We start from the raw sequence: 18,321 nt of genomic DNA on the forward strand, positions 1-18,321 counted from the left end.
GTCAAATGGCCAATTGCCTCAGGCAGTCTTTTTCATTAGGGCCAGTTCCCTCTTTCTCTAAAATAACCTTAATTTTCCCTTCCTCTTAGCTCAAAAACTTAACCCAGTACACTTGCAAGAGTTAACCAGAGAGCAGGAATTAATATTGTCCATCATAACATTAGCATTATCTCCAGAAGTGTTTTATATTCATATTTAGAAAGTTCAACTTTGATAATTAATTCTACTGAACAGAATACCACAACTATTAATTTTAAAACACTGTTATCAGCAGTAAAAACTATATCCGAGCTTCCTTCTATGCATATCCCAGGAATCACATATAATGAAACTAATTTGTTTTGATTATTGCCTTTTGGGAATCTTCAGGCTAAACCCACTATGCAAATGTAAGAAGGAACTTTGGTTATTATGTTAAGAAAAGTGAGCAATTTTCTTCTCCTGGTCATAAGTACATATAATTAAAACACCTACTTAGTTTCTTTTTCCTAATTTATTTTTTTAATAAAGAGAAGTAGCTCAAAATTTTTATTTGTAAAGTCTATTGTCATCTGTTATCTTCTTTACCTTCTGAAGAATTTTTGTGGAATGCAGAAACAGATTTGCTAGCAAGCTTTCACAAATATTTTGTATTAGCTAGAAGTGGGTGTTTTATGTGTAAACACACATTGATTTGCAGCATCTTTTACATGTAATTGTTTCAGAAAACATGCTCACATGGATGTAATTTAAGAACAAAAAACTACTAGAAGTCCTAGAGGTAGGAACGAAAGTTTCTAGCTCAGGTGTACACCCTTGATTGGCTGATTTGGATTTATTTGTCTCTGTTCCAAACTTAAGTACCAGAAAAGGTGAAGTCAAAAGCCATCTCTCTACTTCCTACTTACAGGGCTTTTTTTTTTTTTTTAAGTATTAAAAGAAAAAAACCCCAAACTATCCTGACGATTATCCTGCCAAGGAATATTGCAGTACAATACTTAAGAAAAGTATGTACCTATATGATTTCTAAAGAAGGACAACAGCCAGAGACAAGATAAATTATATGTTCAATTCTCCTTTGGACAGGATGACTTTAAGATGATACTGATAAACTCATGGAAGAGGAAGGTCTGCAAACACTACTTTTTGCCTCGTAACAAATTCATTCCATGCTTCAAGATTTGCATTGTCTACCTGGAGGGTTTTCAAAGGCATGTTTTCACTTGATGAAGAATTTGGCCTCTGTTTTCCTCTACCTTCCTGGTGATTTTCCCAGTATAGTTAATTCCTTCAGTCCACATACTACTTACAGACTATTTCAGATCTCTGCCATACCCTGAAAGGACACAGAGCTTTAGAACTGTTTGAGGCCCAAAAACACTTGGGGCAGCTCTATCCAGTCAGGTAATGGTGAATTCTTGCTGAAAATGGCAATTCATAGGCAGAGGTGACCAAGACAGCTGGGATGACTTCCTGGGATAAATGCCTCGGCCAGGAGATACAGAGTTGTCAAGAATAATGATGGAATCTTCAATTTCACACCCCTATTCTTATGATAATTGTTCATGTAAGCCTCTAAACACTGTATGGTGTTTTGAGATATATGAATTAGATCAGCTTTGTTTAATTCACTCCCCAACATAATTTTTTTCAATATACTATTGAGTCTGTCACTGCCAGCATTTTATACTGTTCTTTACAGAGAACAAGTGCATTATGAGCTGTACTAATATAAGAATTAATCAGATGCTTACTTTTATGAAATGACAGTACTATAAATACAACCTCAATTTCACAAAACTAAAGCAAAGAAAGTGAAGATTAACTCTCAGTGTAGGAGATTTGACTGATTGGGTTATTTGTTTCATTAACAAGAAGTCAGGTCCCCACAAGTGTCAGAGTATAAAAAGTGAACACTGTGAAAACTGGGTGGGATAAACTGTCACGTGGAAGTGTCTTTTATACTGACTGCAGAGGGAGTCCTGAGACAAGATCTAGTGTCAACTAACCAGGCATATTGCTCGAAAGGTTCATTCAGAGAGGAACCTAAATTTTAGGTTGGAGAGAATGCAGAAAACGTCAGCCTAAAATAAATGCCCCAGTTATCCTGAGTAAAACTAGATCCACAGTTGAAATAGGCAGTCATAGCTCTATTGATTTCAGAAGAGCCTGAGCAATATAACAAGTTGAGATTCTGGTCCTATGAATAGCTCCTTTGACTTCAGTGGGATTACTCACACAGCCTATGAGTAACTACATACAGATGTATAAGATATTTGCTAAGCAACAGACAAGAACCTACCAAAAAAGAATTATCTGTGAGCTTAACAACTTTCAAACATAAACTATATAATCCTGTAGACACCTACACACATGAATAATGTTACATATTGGGGTACTTTAATTATGCATGTTACTATTTCTTGGTTTCCTTACATCTGCTGGGGTTGGTTCCTTGCTCACACTGAAACAAACAGTATTGCATTTGCTCCTTCAGTTGTTCAACAATACACCATATTTTCTGTGTTTTAGTATTGCTAATGTAAACGTGTTCCATTCCATCAGCAATATCATATACTCTAAAAGCCATTATTGTCTAAAAGGAATACTTTAAAATATTGTCATTTGAATAGAAAGCAAAAAAGCTCTGGCTGAAATTCGCATATTCTCTACATTCATTAGGACTATCGACATAACTGAACTTCCTTGTTCCTATTAGAGTTACCATAGAAATGAGCCTAAAGCTATTACATGAATTGTTACTGCTATTAAGAAGTAGTCTACTTCAGTTTCATTGGTCTATTTGTAAGAATTTTTGAATATTTAAGAGAATAAAACTACCTTGATAGTAAAATTAAGGTTAGAAAGGTGGAGGGTTTTTTTTAAACAAACATAAGCTTATTTAATAAAAAGAAGCAATAAGTTGAGTGGCACCCACACACTGTATAAAGCAAGCATTTTCTATAATTCCGTGGTTTTATGTCTGTATATGCTATTCTTTCAGACAGGCAAATGGTGCACAGCTGACTGTATAATGAGATGCTATATATAAATGATATTAACCTTTAAAGTTAGGCAAGCGCTTTACACACACAATCCATGCTTTCAAACATTTTTACCTAAATGTGCAATCATGCATTATTTCCTCATTGCTCAAGAGCTTTACAGTGTATTACGTGAGGAAATAAGAATCTAAGTCATCTTTTCAGATATGCAATCTCTTTCTAGAGTGTAATTAAAATAATGTGTAAAAAAGCGATCTACATTAAAAAAAAAGTAAAACTCATTTTAACTAATTGACTGATCCAATATACACAAATGTATCTTTCAGACTAGATGTAAGGAAAAAGATTTTTAGAATGAAGGTGGTAAACCTCTGGAACACATTGTCCAGAGAGGTGGTTGATGCTCCATCCCTGGGAACATTCAAGGTAAGTTGGACAGAGCTCTGAGCAACCTGCTCTGGTGCAAGGTGCTCACTGCAGGGGGGTTGGAGTAGATGACCCTTAAAGGTCCTTTCCCACTCAAATAATTCTATGTTCCTATGATTCTAGATAGCAACACATGACATGTTGGCACATCTATTTTGTGTGTGAGTGGAGGGAAGAAGGTACTTTACGTACATCAGCGATTACAGGTTTTGGATTAAAGGAAATAATTCTTTAAAACATCTGATGGAATCAGTAGTACAAGTGTATCTGAGCAGCAACTGTTCTACCTTAGGAAGGGCAAATACTTTGCTAAAAGAACTAAACTAGAGGCTCTTTGGTTTATAATCCCATCTGTTGGAGTTTGTTAGTGACCTCAGTGTAATCTTGTCAGCAAAAAGAAAAGTTCAACAGAGTATTAAAAAGAAATCATTTGGATGCAAATTTTATCTGCAGTGTGATGCCTTTCAATCAGAAGGAGTTCATGAGACAAAACCTTAGAGCCACTACAAATCTGGCAGGCAACCTATCAAGCTTTTCAGTAAAATGATCTATGAACAGATTCTCTTGTACCCATTCTCAGCAGAAGATTGAATGAATACTTTAGATATGAAACATGCAGAGAAAACAAATAATATTCTCTTCATATTTCTTACTTGGTAAGTCTGGGTGATATATCTCCTCTTGTATAAGGGGGGAAAACAGAGTCAGACTGGAGCTTCATGGATGGGCTCTTGGGTGAATTCAGAGTATAAAATGCAAGAGGCCTAACAAATCATTTGGGAGAAAATGACAGCTTTTGGTTTTTCATCCAGTGAACTAAAAAGTCAAATTTTCCCAAGAAAGGTACTAGTAGAAAGATTTATGAGTCTCTGGAGGAAAAAGAAGGATGAGAGATTAAAACCTAGAGTACAAATATGATGTTTTAACATAGGGTAGCATCTTTAAAAAAATGCTTTCCTATTTCCAAACCTTGCAATGCTTAGGAACTCCTTCATTTGATAAACAAATACATCTTTCCCTTTTTCTACTCCTGCATAAACTTCCGTGCTTAGCTGTGAATGTCATCCTGCTCTGTTATGAATGTTCCAAATTCCTTCTGTTTTGTTTTTGTTTTCTTGTTTGGTTTTTTTTAACAAGATAGTGCTATAAGAATGATGCTTTGGAAATCATCTCATCATATTCTGTATTATTCCTTTCAAGGAACAAGCTCCCTCAGATGAGCAATATTCCACTATCTTACTTCAGCCCTTCTTAAAAACCTTTTTTAAAATGTCACAAATCCATGGGAGGCCTGGGTGGGGGAAAGTGTCAAGGGATGCCAGGCAGGAGGCTGTTCATGTTCTCCTGCTCAAAGTTTCATTGATCTTTTTGGAACTATAAAATAAAAGAATGATACTTTCCATTTTCCCTCAATGCAGAAGGTGAGTAACTTTGATGGTATAAGGTAAGACAGTCTATCTGCTGTCTCTTGCCCTTTCAGAAGGCAGAAGAGGAGAAGCTCATCCAGGAGTTAAAGTATAAATATAGAGTTCAGAAACCTTAGATAAAATATATCTTAAGAGACAGCAATGTAGGTAAGAAAAAAAAATAAGAATTAAAAAAAGTTACCAAAACTCAAAGTCTTGACTTAAGGAAAAATTATTTCAGTTAAATAGATTGAAAGACCAATAGGTATGGGGAAAGGGATGTTAAATTCAGTGTTGACAAATATCAGTTTAAGTATTTTGGAAGACCCTACTTATTTATCTATTTTCACATATATAGAATGTAACAGTTCCTTACATGTAATAGAGCCTAAATTCAAATTGCTCAGCAAGATTTGGGCAGTGCTCTGAGCAGTGGAAAGCAAATATTTGCTGAATGAGCAATGAATTAGGAAAGAAACTGGAGGGAAAATTTCTAAATTACTGGGAAAACTGAGCCATCCCCTCTCCACAATGCAAACAACGTGCTCCTGCTTTCTACTGGATTGAGGCATTTGGATTGAGGACTATGTTCCATTTGGAATCAATAACATTCCAAATTAGCCAAGCATTAAAGCCAGAAGGCAAAATAGGCCAAAGTTCTGAATTTTCAGCATCACATAGGGTTCTACAAACCTAAAAAAAAAAAAAGACTGGCTTACCTCAACAGCCTGATAAAATTCATTACTAAAAGATAGTAAGAAGAGAACTGGATAGTAATGTTACTCCTTGTTCAGGAGAAAAAAAAAATGGGAGGAACAATAAAAGGATACATAGCTTTTAACAGCTTTTCTGTATTTGCGCTCTTGTTATATTTTTATTACTGTAGTTTGGGTCCATATTGAAGGTAATATCTAAAGAGCCAAATATTCCTGTCTTTCAATGAGGAAAGAGATGAAAAGCTTATCTGCCAAATGGGCTGTAAAAGTCGATGATTCAGAAATCTTTTCAACAGTAGTTTGCCTCTACTTGGGTATTATTCACACAATTTATTTGCAACACTTAATTGCAAAATCTTATAAAATATGCTACATATAAAAAGAAGTTTTCTGAGCTAGACTGAAAGAAAATATTACATGGAATGTTATCAAAAACTTGTATTTGACATGAACTGCAACTGGTGGTCAAGAGCAGATTGGAAATAAAGGAGATTTTCTTCAGTATTTACAAATCAATGCTACTGTGCTCTAGTTATGAGAGAAAACCAAGTTTCTCTAGTTATACTCAAGGAAAGCCAAGATTCAGAACCAACCATGAGCCCCTGAGAGTTCTAATCCAGTTGCCAAGTATGCCTTTCTCTTTTGCTCTTCTGAAGAAGCTGATTCATGTTTATGTTGCATTTATCAAGCAGCTCATTTGAGCTCTCATACAGTCTTAGAAGTACTTTTGATGACAGCAGGAAAATAAAATCTTGGAAAACTTCTGAAAAATTTTGTATGAGAATGCTTTCTTTATCAAATGATAACTAAACACCACATAAAAAATATTATATTTCAAAAATCCAGGAGAGCAATCACAGAAAACCGAACAGACCTTCTAGATCTGGAAATGAGTACATTTGTATTTGTCCTTAAAAACATCAATAAATCAACCTCATTAGCACGAGAAATTAAATCAATGAGCTACTACGTTCCTTCACAACACAATTTTGCACAGAACTATAGAAGTGTTTGGACAAATTTAATTGAAATATTATTAAGTTGAATAATGTGGTTTAAAGTAACTTTCATCTATATTTTGCAAGTAATGAGAAATAGATGAGAATTTGCCCTTAGAAAATGCTTTAAAATGTTCATACGAATTAAAAAAAAAAATAAAGAAAGGAAACAAATACCAATAATACACATTTTCCTTTGTAGCACCAGTTCAACCTAAACCTTGGCATTAGTATGTTATAATTTCAGTGAAGGAAAATTTTAAGTGCTAGTTACCTGGCCCTTTTAAAGCATATATAAATTCACTGTAGATCTACAGCAAAAAAAAATAATTTAAACATTTGTATTACCAGTATACTAAGAAAAAAATCATTAATTAGACCAAAGCTTGTCTTTATGAAAAAAAAAAATCAAGATTATAGTACATCAAACAAGTTCTCTTTCCCAAAATCATAAGGATTAGAAGCTTCAAGAATGAAAACCATCAGTGTCTAGAAATTGTAGATCTCATTCATGAGAACAAAATAAAATCTGACAACTACAACTACCACTATACAGTCATATACATGATGTAGCATAAATAACCTAAGTTTAATCTCATTTAAGTGTAATGAATTGTTAAGCAGATAAGAACAAATATTTGGCCCAAATTTTTGAAAATGGCTGTGAGACAACAACAGAATTTAGACAACAAAATAATAAGGTGATTTTATACATAAATATTTACTGAAGATTTCAATTGTGCCACAGGTTTAATGATAAAACTGATTTTAATAGAGAGAGAATTTTGCTCTTTTAAGGGGAGGTTCAGGTTGGATATTAGGAAACATTTATTTACAGAGAAGGTGGTCAAACACTGGAACAGGCTTCCTAGCAAGGGGTCAGTGCCCCAAGCTTATCAGTGTATAAGAAATTATTATTTATTTGGACAAAACCCTTAGTAACATGGTTTAACCTTTGGTCAGCCCTGAAGTGGTCAGGCTGAATAATCCTTGTAGGTCCCTTTCAACTGAAATATTCTACTCAATTCTATTCTAAATATGCCACCATGAGGAAAAATTACCTTTCTGCAGCCTAGTGCTGAAATTTCTTTAATTTTTGACAGGAGAAAGAAACAAAGTTTTCTTCTTCAGCATAAAAAAGTCAGGGCTATAAAATGGGTATTTAAATTGCACTACAGGAGAAACGGAGCTGTGATTGTTCATCAAAGTTCTCAATTTATTCTGAAAGATAAATCTACTACAATAATCTTAAAGTTATTGATACCTCTCTCCGTCGAGAAGCCCAACAGGTCTGTTTGATTTTCCAAACGACAGCAGCTACCAGCAGTAAGGATAGGAAACAACTGCAATTACAAAAGAAAAAGATATTGTAACATTATGGTGTTAAAAAGGCTATGTTTTTAGGGTATCAAAGGTAACAAAAGGGCATTCAAGCATGAAAAAAAACCTCCAAAAATTGAGGAAAACTAAACTCTACCAAGATGACCATCAACCATACGCTTTTAAAGTCAAAAGCAAATGCACATCACATGCTATAGTTTTCTCCTGGAAGTGCCATCACTGTCTCCATTAGCTTGGGATAAGCTTGAGTACAGCTATCCACATCCCCACAACAGTCTCCAGAAGTATGCACTGCATGTCCCATGTTTAGTAGATGGAAAAAGAGGGTGAATTATAGCAAAAAAACCCCACCAATTTATATTGCTCTCACTTGTTAGATTCTGGGTAATTTCCTGGGATGCAGGAATGATAACTGCACAGGGAGTATCATTAGTTTTAGGAACTGGGTTTGCACATGACAATATGCCTGTGTTATCATATTGAGTATTTCTGTGGTTAATTTCCCAGGGAAAACATCTCCAAGGACATCACCACATTACAATCCCAAAGACGACAGAGAAGAAGAAAAAAATTGAAATTATGAAACACCTGCAGTTCACAATCAGAGCATATGCCTTCTCTCTTGCTCCAATATTTTTGTATTGTAACATTTAATCCATAGGATTTTGGTAGAAAGATCACTGAACTCTCAAACTCTTTTAGTGAATTTCTGGATCCTGACAAAAGCCTTCTAAAGCTGACACCTAGTGTAATCACCCAGAAGATCTGTCAAATTTTTCGACAGTTTTTTTGTATAAATATCTGGATTTACTAATTGTGTGAAGAACTTTCAGAGATGTTGGCACTTTTGCTGTACATGGCGGTTTCAATTAGCACAACACTGTAACTATTGAATTATACTAGACATTGACAATTTCTTTTCTGCCAAAAAGCTTCAGAATATATTCTTTAATATGGGAAATACCAAGATTTCTGGAAGTAGTATAGTTCAGAGGGATACTGTGCATAAATGCACAATAACACCAATTTCTCCCTTTAAAAGCAAGTACTGTAAATTTCTATTTGGTGCCTAGGGAAGAGCAGAACTAAAAAAAAAAAAAAAAAACCAAAAAACTAACCACCAGAATAAATTCAGTTTTGCAGCAATATCTTTTAAGGTTTTAAAGGCAAGAAGTTCTTATCAATAGTATTTCCCATAAATGTTTCCCCTCTGTACTGGACTGCCCAGCTGGTACCTGCACCAGATGCTTTGGGGCAACACCAGGGACTGATGTGTTGCCATAGATTAGGATGTTGTGCCTGAAGTAAGGGAAACACATCTCTCTCTTCTCTACACTCCTCCCAAACCCACTAAATTAGGGAAACAACAGCAATTCTGTTTGCAATTATGAACTCAGTGCTCCTGGAATTTAGAAAAGGTTAATACATTCAAGGGAGCTGGACACATGAAACTAACAGAGCCTTGCACTGTGTGACCGCTTTATTTTGACCAGGAATGGAGTCTCTACCCTTAGAAAATTCCATCCTTCACATTCACTAATTTCTTGAACAATTCTCTCAGGTTAGTAGAATAGAAAATATTCAGAGTTCTGGCTGAGAGACTTCAGACAAATTGATTCTGTGCGCTGTACATCAGTGGAGTGGGTCACACACTGAATTTTCTTGTCATCAATCAAAATATCAATTCGTTTACATGCAAAGCTAAGATCAGCAATGAGTGTCTCAAAGACACACCCATAAAATAGCATAAACCATTGGAAATTACAGCATTGATAATGTGACTTTTGAATAATCTTTTCTTGGCAAGTAAATATTTTCATTTCTTCTCTTCTTTGTTTTGGAGGGGGGATTACATAGAAAGAGAAGGGGGAAAAATCAAAATTCATGTTAATGCAGAGAAGAAAGACATGGAAAACAGATTTTGTGAAACTAACCTAGTTCCAGGCTGTGGTGAGATAACATCCTTGGTTTATGTAGGGCAATAAAAATTAAAGCTGACTGCAAAGGATCTCACAGTTTAGAGTGACTTGGCAATAAAATAAGAGAATGAAATTCAGTGACAATGAACTGAAGGCAATGTGCACAAGAAAAAGAAAAAAAACTACAACTAGCTACAAATACACAATGATAGGTTCTAAATTAGCAATTACCAGCCAAGAAAATGATCTTGAAGTCATTGCAGATAGTTCTTTGAACATATTAACTGAATGTTTAGTGGCAGTCAAAACAGAAAATAGGATGTTAAAAAAGATTAGAAAAGGAATAAAGAACAAACCAGAAAGCCTTGGGATGTCAGAGCATAAATCTATAGTGTGCCTCTATCTTGAAGCAACCATCACCTTATCTCAAAAAATCTAAGCTGCACTTAAAAGATATAAAGGATTACAGTCAGCTTGGCTAGGGGAAGGAAATGGTGGGAGAAATAAGTTCTCTTTGGCTTTGAAACAATAGGGAGTTGAAGTGAGGCATGAAAAAGACATTGAGATCACAGGCAAAAAATGTGAAAAACCAGCGGGACAGGTGGAGGTGGATGCTCCCCAGTACCCCATTATACTTTTTATCTCCTTCTTGTGACAGAAATATAAAAAAGAAAGTGTAGTGCATAATAAATGAATTAAAAATTGGCCAGCAGGCAGATAAAAAAGAAACTGTCAGAAGGGGACCAACAGCAGAAAAGGGAATTTCTAGAAGGTTCCCATAGTATCAGATCCACTCAGTTTTGATGGGACAAATACCTAATAGCTGAGAGGTCTATGCATGACACAAAGACTGAGAACACAGGGGTTAATAATGGCTAATGGCACAGAGATCATATAGTGGTCAATTTTAACTTTTTTTTAATACACAATCACTGCTAATTTGTATTTATGAGAACAAGGAATTCAGGCCTTATTCTCATTGCAAAAGATCTATTTTCCCCTTGGAATAAAGCAGTTTGCAAAACAATTTAGAGACCAGTGTGAATAACAACTCAGCATGAATTACTGCTGGGTTATGCTGAAACAAAGGGTTAAAACAACCCTAAATACTCAGTGTCCAGTATTGAGCAGCACTTGGGAGATGAATTTATCACTCTATAAGGCATTTGCAAAACAGATACTTAAGAACAGACTTGTTCTTAAAGCACTGGCATTGGTATTTTTTAAAGGAGATTGGAAAACAAGGAGAGAAGAGAAAAAATCACAAAAATATTCAAATTTTGAAGAAAATATTTTACTGACAGTGACTTTACAAACCTAATCATTTCACTTTTGAAAAAGATCAAGTGGCAACTTGCCTAAAGTGTGTATGAGTTTCCATGGAGAGAAAACACCAGGACTGTTATTTATCCAGCACAAAAGTCATTGTTTTGAAACAATGGCAGGAAGCAGACAGATTTGAATTAAACACAGCCATTATGATGATTTATTTTCTGTATCAAAAATTATATACTGAAATAAAAAAGATTTGACTACGCCGCACTGACTAGATAATTTAAGATCCAGAAATAGGATGGATGGTAAAAAGGGAGCATAAAATTCAAAGGTGTTAATCCCCATGATCATGGATTATGTCTATCATCTCTGACTCTGTAGTTTAGACTGACTGACATCCAAATAAACAGATATATGGACAGATGCTTTTGCAATGCACATGGGTTATGAAATGCTGACCCAGAGTACAGAGTGAATGACTTTCTGCACTTACCAATGCAAATCTTTCCAATAAGACAATTGCCATGCTAAGACACTCTTAAAACCACAGCAGCACAAGCACTATTGAGAATTCGTGGTCTCCAGAACAGAAAATGAACTGCCAATAGACAAGGATAAGGCTTTGCACAGTTTTCCCTCCCAAACAGGAGGAAACACTAAAAAAGCCATGCTTGAAATGAGCAATCCATCCCCAGTGGCCTGCATTACAGGCTGGTTGGAAGTTATTGTCTTAGCATTACTTTGGGCACTATTAGAGAACTAAAGAGGAAGAAGTGTTGAATTCAGTTTGTGTCCAACAGAGCAGAGGAAAGTGACCCAGGAAAGGCTGCAAGAGAACAAGAGGCTCTGGCAGTGAGGTCTGGGCTGTGCAGATGCTCTTCCCAGAAGGGCTCTGGGCAGTGTGAAAAGAGAAATACTGATTTAATAGGACAAAGAGAAGGGAAACTGCAAGGAGTAATTACTGCCTGCATAACTGGTTTTGCAAGTCACAGGCAAATTTTTGACTTTCAGAGGTCCCATTTAGGCATATTCAGTGCAGACCTGGCTGAGGAAAGGACAATGTTTTTGTAACTCAGAAATTACTTTCTCCATGATTCTTTAGAAGGCAAACTGAAAATTGTTAGGGGAATTAGTGGATGTGTTGCTGCTTGGTACAGGCAAACTGAAATAAAATCTGCAGATATATTAAAGGAACTTAAATTACATGGATAAATAGAGGGGAAAATCTGTGAAATGTAATGATCAGCATGTTTACACTAGATGAATTAATGACACATTTGCGCCTTAAGCTCTACGAATGCTCTATAAGTAAACTACAGAACTCCTTTTTTTCTCATTACATATTAACGCCTATAAATTACATATTGTATCCAAGTAGTACTTTTGTTGAAGTGAAATAATTTACTTATTTTTGCAGGGATGTAAAAGGAACTATTTCAGGAATGAAGCATAAATATTTTAAGGACCAACACTGTAAATGGAACATAAACAGAACAAAAAACCCTGTGCCATCCTTTTGTTCTTTTTTTTCTCAATCTTGGATTATTTAACATAAAAAGAGAAATTAAAATGTTAAAAAGGTCTGTAAAAATTGATGCATGATGTTGTTGAATAACTCTTGGTTCTATGATTTTACTTAAGACAGTAATTTGCATAATAATTCAAAATAAATTTCCACAAACAGATTGACCCAAAGGGCTGTCAGTACACAGAACTAAACAAGAGCTAATTCAAAGGAAAAAGAAAAAAACCAAAAAAACCAAAAAACAAAAACATTCACTGCGGATATCAAGTCCTCAGCACCATCTTGTCCAAGAGATGATGATCTGTTTGTTACACTGCTCACCAACAGAGACAGGAGCACCCAAAATTCCTCTCAGAAAGTTTGTAAGGTGCATAACAGACTCACTTACTGCGCACACATTTATATATATATTTGCACACATTTTAAAAGCTCCTCTCAAGTCTTTTTTTGAACATAAGAGCTGGGCCATCAAGGCAGTTATTGCTCAATTACTTGAGTCTTGCTGTGCTGAGACAGTAATTAACTATCTCTCTGTATCCACAAACATCTCTGTATGCTGCCTGTTGATCTTTCTTTGACAAGAGCACAAAAATCTACAGTTCCCTAATTAGCAATCTAAACAGTGACCCCACACTATTGTTTCTCCTTCACACTAACTACAGTACTAACATGAACAACAATTTAACATATTCAGTAAAAAAAAAAGATGACAAAAATACCTTTTAGGGTGGACATATGTAAACAAGTCTCATACCTAAGTTAAGGTTTTTAAATTACTACTGAAAAAGTTTCCTAACAGATCATAACTGTTTTTCTAAGAACTGCTTTCCCAACACATTATTTACTATCTTTTTATTGGCAAATAGAGCACATTTTAATTGATATTTTATAAAGCAAGCACAACTCTAAAATAAAAATAATTGAACAATTATTTTTCTAACACCATGACTTCAAATAGCAATTATTGTCACAGCAATTGATTTCTCTCGTTGTAGTTGACAAGAACATTGTGTTTATGATTATGATGTGCTGGGTTCAGCCATCCTTGTGTTAACTGGTATATACACATGACAAGCTGCTCCAAAGATTTCAACAGGATTATCTGAAGCACAAAACATTGTAAACATAATATTAGAAGTCTGATATGTATGACAGCAGTATATATTTTTTTAATTTTTAATGATTAATTAAACTGCTATGAATCACAAAGTTTTATAAACATCATTATAAGTAGGACTGTTTCAGTGATTAGCAATTCAGAATGATTCTGGGAATGGAGTGTTTCAATTCCAAATTAAAATGTGTAAAGACTTAGGGAAAAGTGGTCTTGGCTAGCAAGGAAGTAAGATATGCAACTTCCAGCTCATGGCAATGCAGTGTGTGGGGTCAGGAAAATAAAGCCTTGCTGTGCAGCCAAGACATCTCAGCCAGCAGTGCTGAACTCCTGCTCAAGGGCAGCTCTGCTGGCACAGCCAGGAAAAGGCATTGCCACCTAAGCCAGCATCACCCTCAGGTGGCTCAGGAAAGTCCTTTTCCTATTCCTGCTTGTCATGAGAAACACTACCAGCAGCACCAGCAGCTCCATGCACTGAATCCCACACTCCATTTTCGGGAATGGATTAGCCAAGAGCTGCAATCTTTCCCTCTTCAGCCACAAAATGTCATCGTTGCACAACCTGAAATATGACAGGGCTTTTTCCATCACCCTAGATCTGTGTTCCATTCTTTTCCCCCACAGTTTCTTTCTGAATTAAAGGAATCCAATGAAAATGTGAGCCCTATAATCCAAAAACCATGCAGAGCGTTCAGGCACTCAGTTCTCACTTTCCAAACTGCAAATTGGAAGAAATGCCTGAATATGAGGTAAAGTATCTACGATGGCATTTAAAACTCCATGTATTACCAAAAATCATTTAAATGCAAATTTGTATTTATTTGTGTCTCAAATGGAATTCACACAAGTTAAGCAACAAGTTTCAAGTTCATTTGAAACTAATTACATGGATAATTCTTCTTATCCAGATGACTGATTAAAATGTTATTTTTTGATGCAGTCCTGAAAATCCATATATTCCCATAAATAATTCTTGCATGAATTGTCTCATGAAAGTCACATAACTGCCCTTAAAATTCACTTCTCACATGACCACGACTAGAAAACTTATACAAAACAGATTAACAGTTAAAAAGAAATATTTATCCACCTTCTAATTGGATCCTTCCAGGCAGAACACTATATTTGGTAAGAATGCATGGAAAAGAATATCCACATTAGATTTGTTTCACTTTGTCATGGTTAAAACCATGATGCTGCCAAAAGGATTCTGTAAGTCTCCAGAGCAACACATTTAAAATTACTATCAGAAATGTCATGAAAATAATTTTGTTGAGGAAGATGAGCAAAATTAAGTAAAATGATAAACTAAAACCTCAATAATGGTATTAATAAAGCTTCACAATTTAAGCTATGAATGCATAATGGCAAACAGGGAGATTGAAATATCAATGGTGTCAACTGCATTTTATATAAATTATATTTTAAAGTAAGCAGTAGCAATGAAATATCAATATAATAAATATTAGTTTATTAGTCAGAATAGCTACCATTTTTGTGCTAAATAATTTATTAATGTATATTGAATACAGAAAACCAACTTAATCCCTCTTCTCTCGAAGCATAAACTCTATAACAGTTTAAAATCATCTCTGACAACTGCCTCTGCAAAGCCTGGGTTTATTGGTCTTTCCTGTGCAATGAAACATCAAAAATCTTCTTGAGAGTAAAGAAGAAAGAAATGTTTTAACAGGGAATTTGTGATTAGCAGGAAAATTATTAAGAAAAAAGTATCAATTTCTTTTCATTATGTACATGTGCTCAATGTTATAGAGGATGGAGGGGAATGGTAAATAACTTTATGAAATAAAATAATTATTATTAAGTAACTATAAAAAAATCACACATACATTTTTTAGATTTCTATTTGCCTACATACATAATCATGCATATATCCACAAAGGTGTAGTTTTATGTTAAATATACCACAAGCTGCTAAAGCAAAATATGAATAAATGATCAATTATACAAACAGCCCTTTTATACAACTAAAAATGGAAAATGGATGCAGTGCAGACCAAGTGCTATTGAGAAGATCAACATTCACATTTAATCTGCCAATCCAATGTCAGACTAAAGTGAGCAATGTAAAAGGACTTCCAAATATATTACATAATAAAGCTCTAGAAGTGAACTTTAACCCTCAGTAGTTCTTCCTTTCACCTCTTTGAAGTGATAAATAAAAAAGATTTACAATCAAAGCAATTTAATCTCATGTAAACTGAAATTAATCTCCACAGAATAAGCAGAACATTACACTCATGGAGCGTGATTATGTTTCTTTAAGCCATGGAAAAGACTTTCATTTTTCATATAATTTTATGGGTTTGCCCTTCATGGGTGAGATACTCTATATTTCTCTCAACAAGTGGTGTCATATGAGGAAAAAAAAAATCCATCGAATTTTTGGACAAACTATGAAATACAGAATTTAATATTTTCTGCAGTGGCTTTCCAGAATAATCAGAAATTGAATATGCTGTTTATATTTCAAAATAGTTGTGCTTTTACTTTTGTTTTTTTGCAATGCTTTTCCTGATTTATGTTAATTTACCTTTTAAAATTAAGGGGGTGGGGAGGAGAAAACTCATTTATTCTAATTACTGTCAGTTAGTGAATTTGGTGAAGAAGAATTGTCACCCACGCCAAATTTCAGCAGCCTTCCAAACCAAAAGATTCATATTATTTCAAGATCTTTTTTTCATGTTTTTCCCTCATTTTTATCTTTCACTGCTCTCTCTAGCCCAGAGTTTATTACTTAATAATAAATCACAGAAACATAAAATGTATTTGGAAAGCCACCATACCATGTCAACATTGTTTGGCATGATAGAGTGAAAAATAATGAAGAAATTTAACACATTGCTTAAAAACTTTTTTTTTCAATCTGTAACATTTTCAATACTTTTTCCAAAGAAGCAAATATATTCTAAGCAGTAGTTGTAAAAGAGTCATAGTTTTCCTTATTAAAAGTGCTGTTAAAATCAAATTTTCCTGAAGACAAAGGATTTTTAGATTTCCAGGCCAAAAAAACATCATTCAAGAAGAACACTAATAATTCTGTAATTGTACTGGATAAAGAATACAAAACCTCTGATTCCCCTCAACCTGATATTAGCATTTCAGCTGAAAAAGACTGAAAACATATTAGGAAAGAAATATAATTTTGAAAGTGTTGAGTGTTTTCCTGAAGTATCGCAAAAAAATTATTGAAAAGGTAGAAAACTGACATAGAACATAATTGGACCATATATGAAGATTAAATTCAGATTAAAAAATTTAAATAGATTACATAACTACTTTTTACTGTGTAATTCTTAAGTGTGGAGTCCAGAGTAGAATTTCCCTAATGTTGCTTCTTGTTGGCAAAACATAGCCACCCCTACCCTGGATCCCAACAGATAAATTAAAAAGACCACAAAACCTTCCACACAAAATGCTTCGTTTGGTACAAGGAAATGTCACTGGAATATTTGCATTCATATTCCAGCAAAGCAAGTTTATTAGAAGAATTCCTTTAAATTCAGGTGTCTCTTCTAAAAAGGAATAATTAGACAATATTTTTGGATGTGCAGAATTCACAGCACACAGCCTAGCAGTGTCTTTTCTGTGATTTATTACAGCTGAGCACAGGGATCTGGGATATTTCTGCACTGCCATGAAGAGATTGCTCATTTCTGGGATGTCACTCAGCGCCCAGCCCGTGACACTGACCGTGCCTGCAGAGACAGGCGGGTATGGGAGTGACAAAGCTGCTTGACACTCGCTGGAATGGACAATGACACTACTGCCTGAAGGAAAACACTAATATATTTTACTTCTTTTATTTTTTGTTGGTATTTTCCTTCATCAGCTTTCACCCCACTTCACTGTATTCCTTACATCCGGGAACAAACTCCTGAAGTGGACTTTGCAACTGGTACATGTCATGAGAAGACTGAATTGCTTCTCTTTGGAAGTAAAATGACAAAAGCAAAATTTTAAGTTCATTTATCACAGATAAAAACCTGTTCTAAGTGTTTTTTTTTTAAGTACAGCGAACTGGAGTTTCATAAAAAAGTTACCAGGATTAAGCAGTCTAGCTGTAAGCACCAATGCTGTTGTAGTCTCAGAAAACAGTTGACTAATTGGATTAAGGAAAATACAATTCCAAATGCAGAGAATCAAAACATAAACACAATATGAATTATCTGTGATGCTTCTAAGGATACAAAATCCAAATCAGCTGTAGAAAGACAAACCCCTGAATGGAGAACATGCCAGAGCTTTAGGAGGCACAATGAGCACCTCTCACTGTATTCAATACACAAAGGAAGTGAGAATTCAAAATTTTAAATGCACTGACTTTAAGGAAGGAAAAATCCCACACCTGGTTTATACCCAGCAGGCACATAGGTCATCTTCAGCTATCTGAGCAACTGTTTTGTACTTTGAGGAACAGTGCCTGTTGAAGTCAAAATATGGCAAGCACTAGTGCACTCACACACACTTCCAAATGACTCAAAGGACAAACAGAAAGAAGAAAAACAAGAAGAAAATAATGGAAAATAGTTCTGTTCACTGATGGATTAAGTGACTCATCAGTTGTTTTGAAGAGCAACTGATCCAGCGGTACTG

The 18,321-nt window shown here is 34.9% G+C and overlaps 1 protein-coding gene across 4 annotated transcripts in view; it reads right to left on the reverse strand.

The window, feature by feature from the left end:
- The window catches only part of ATRNL1 (attractin like 1), a 431,564-nt gene that overhangs the window by 196,441 nt on the left and 216,802 nt on the right, over positions 1–18,321 (reverse strand). For all 4 annotated transcript variants that reach the window (XM_085064762.1, XM_085064761.1, XM_085064764.1 and 1 more), the window contains exon 26: positions 7,795–7,873. In XM_085064762.1, the coding sequence (XP_084920888.1) occupies positions 7,795–7,873 (79 nt within the window). The remainder of the gene's footprint in view (positions 1–7,794; positions 7,874–18,321) is intronic.

The sequence above is a fragment of the Lichenostomus cassidix genome, chromosome 6, assembly GCF_008360975.1.
Source record: "Lichenostomus cassidix isolate B80296 chromosome 6, HeHo_3.0, whole genome shotgun sequence".
Lineage (NCBI taxonomy): Eukaryota > Metazoa > Chordata > Aves > Passeriformes > Meliphagidae > Lichenostomus > Lichenostomus cassidix.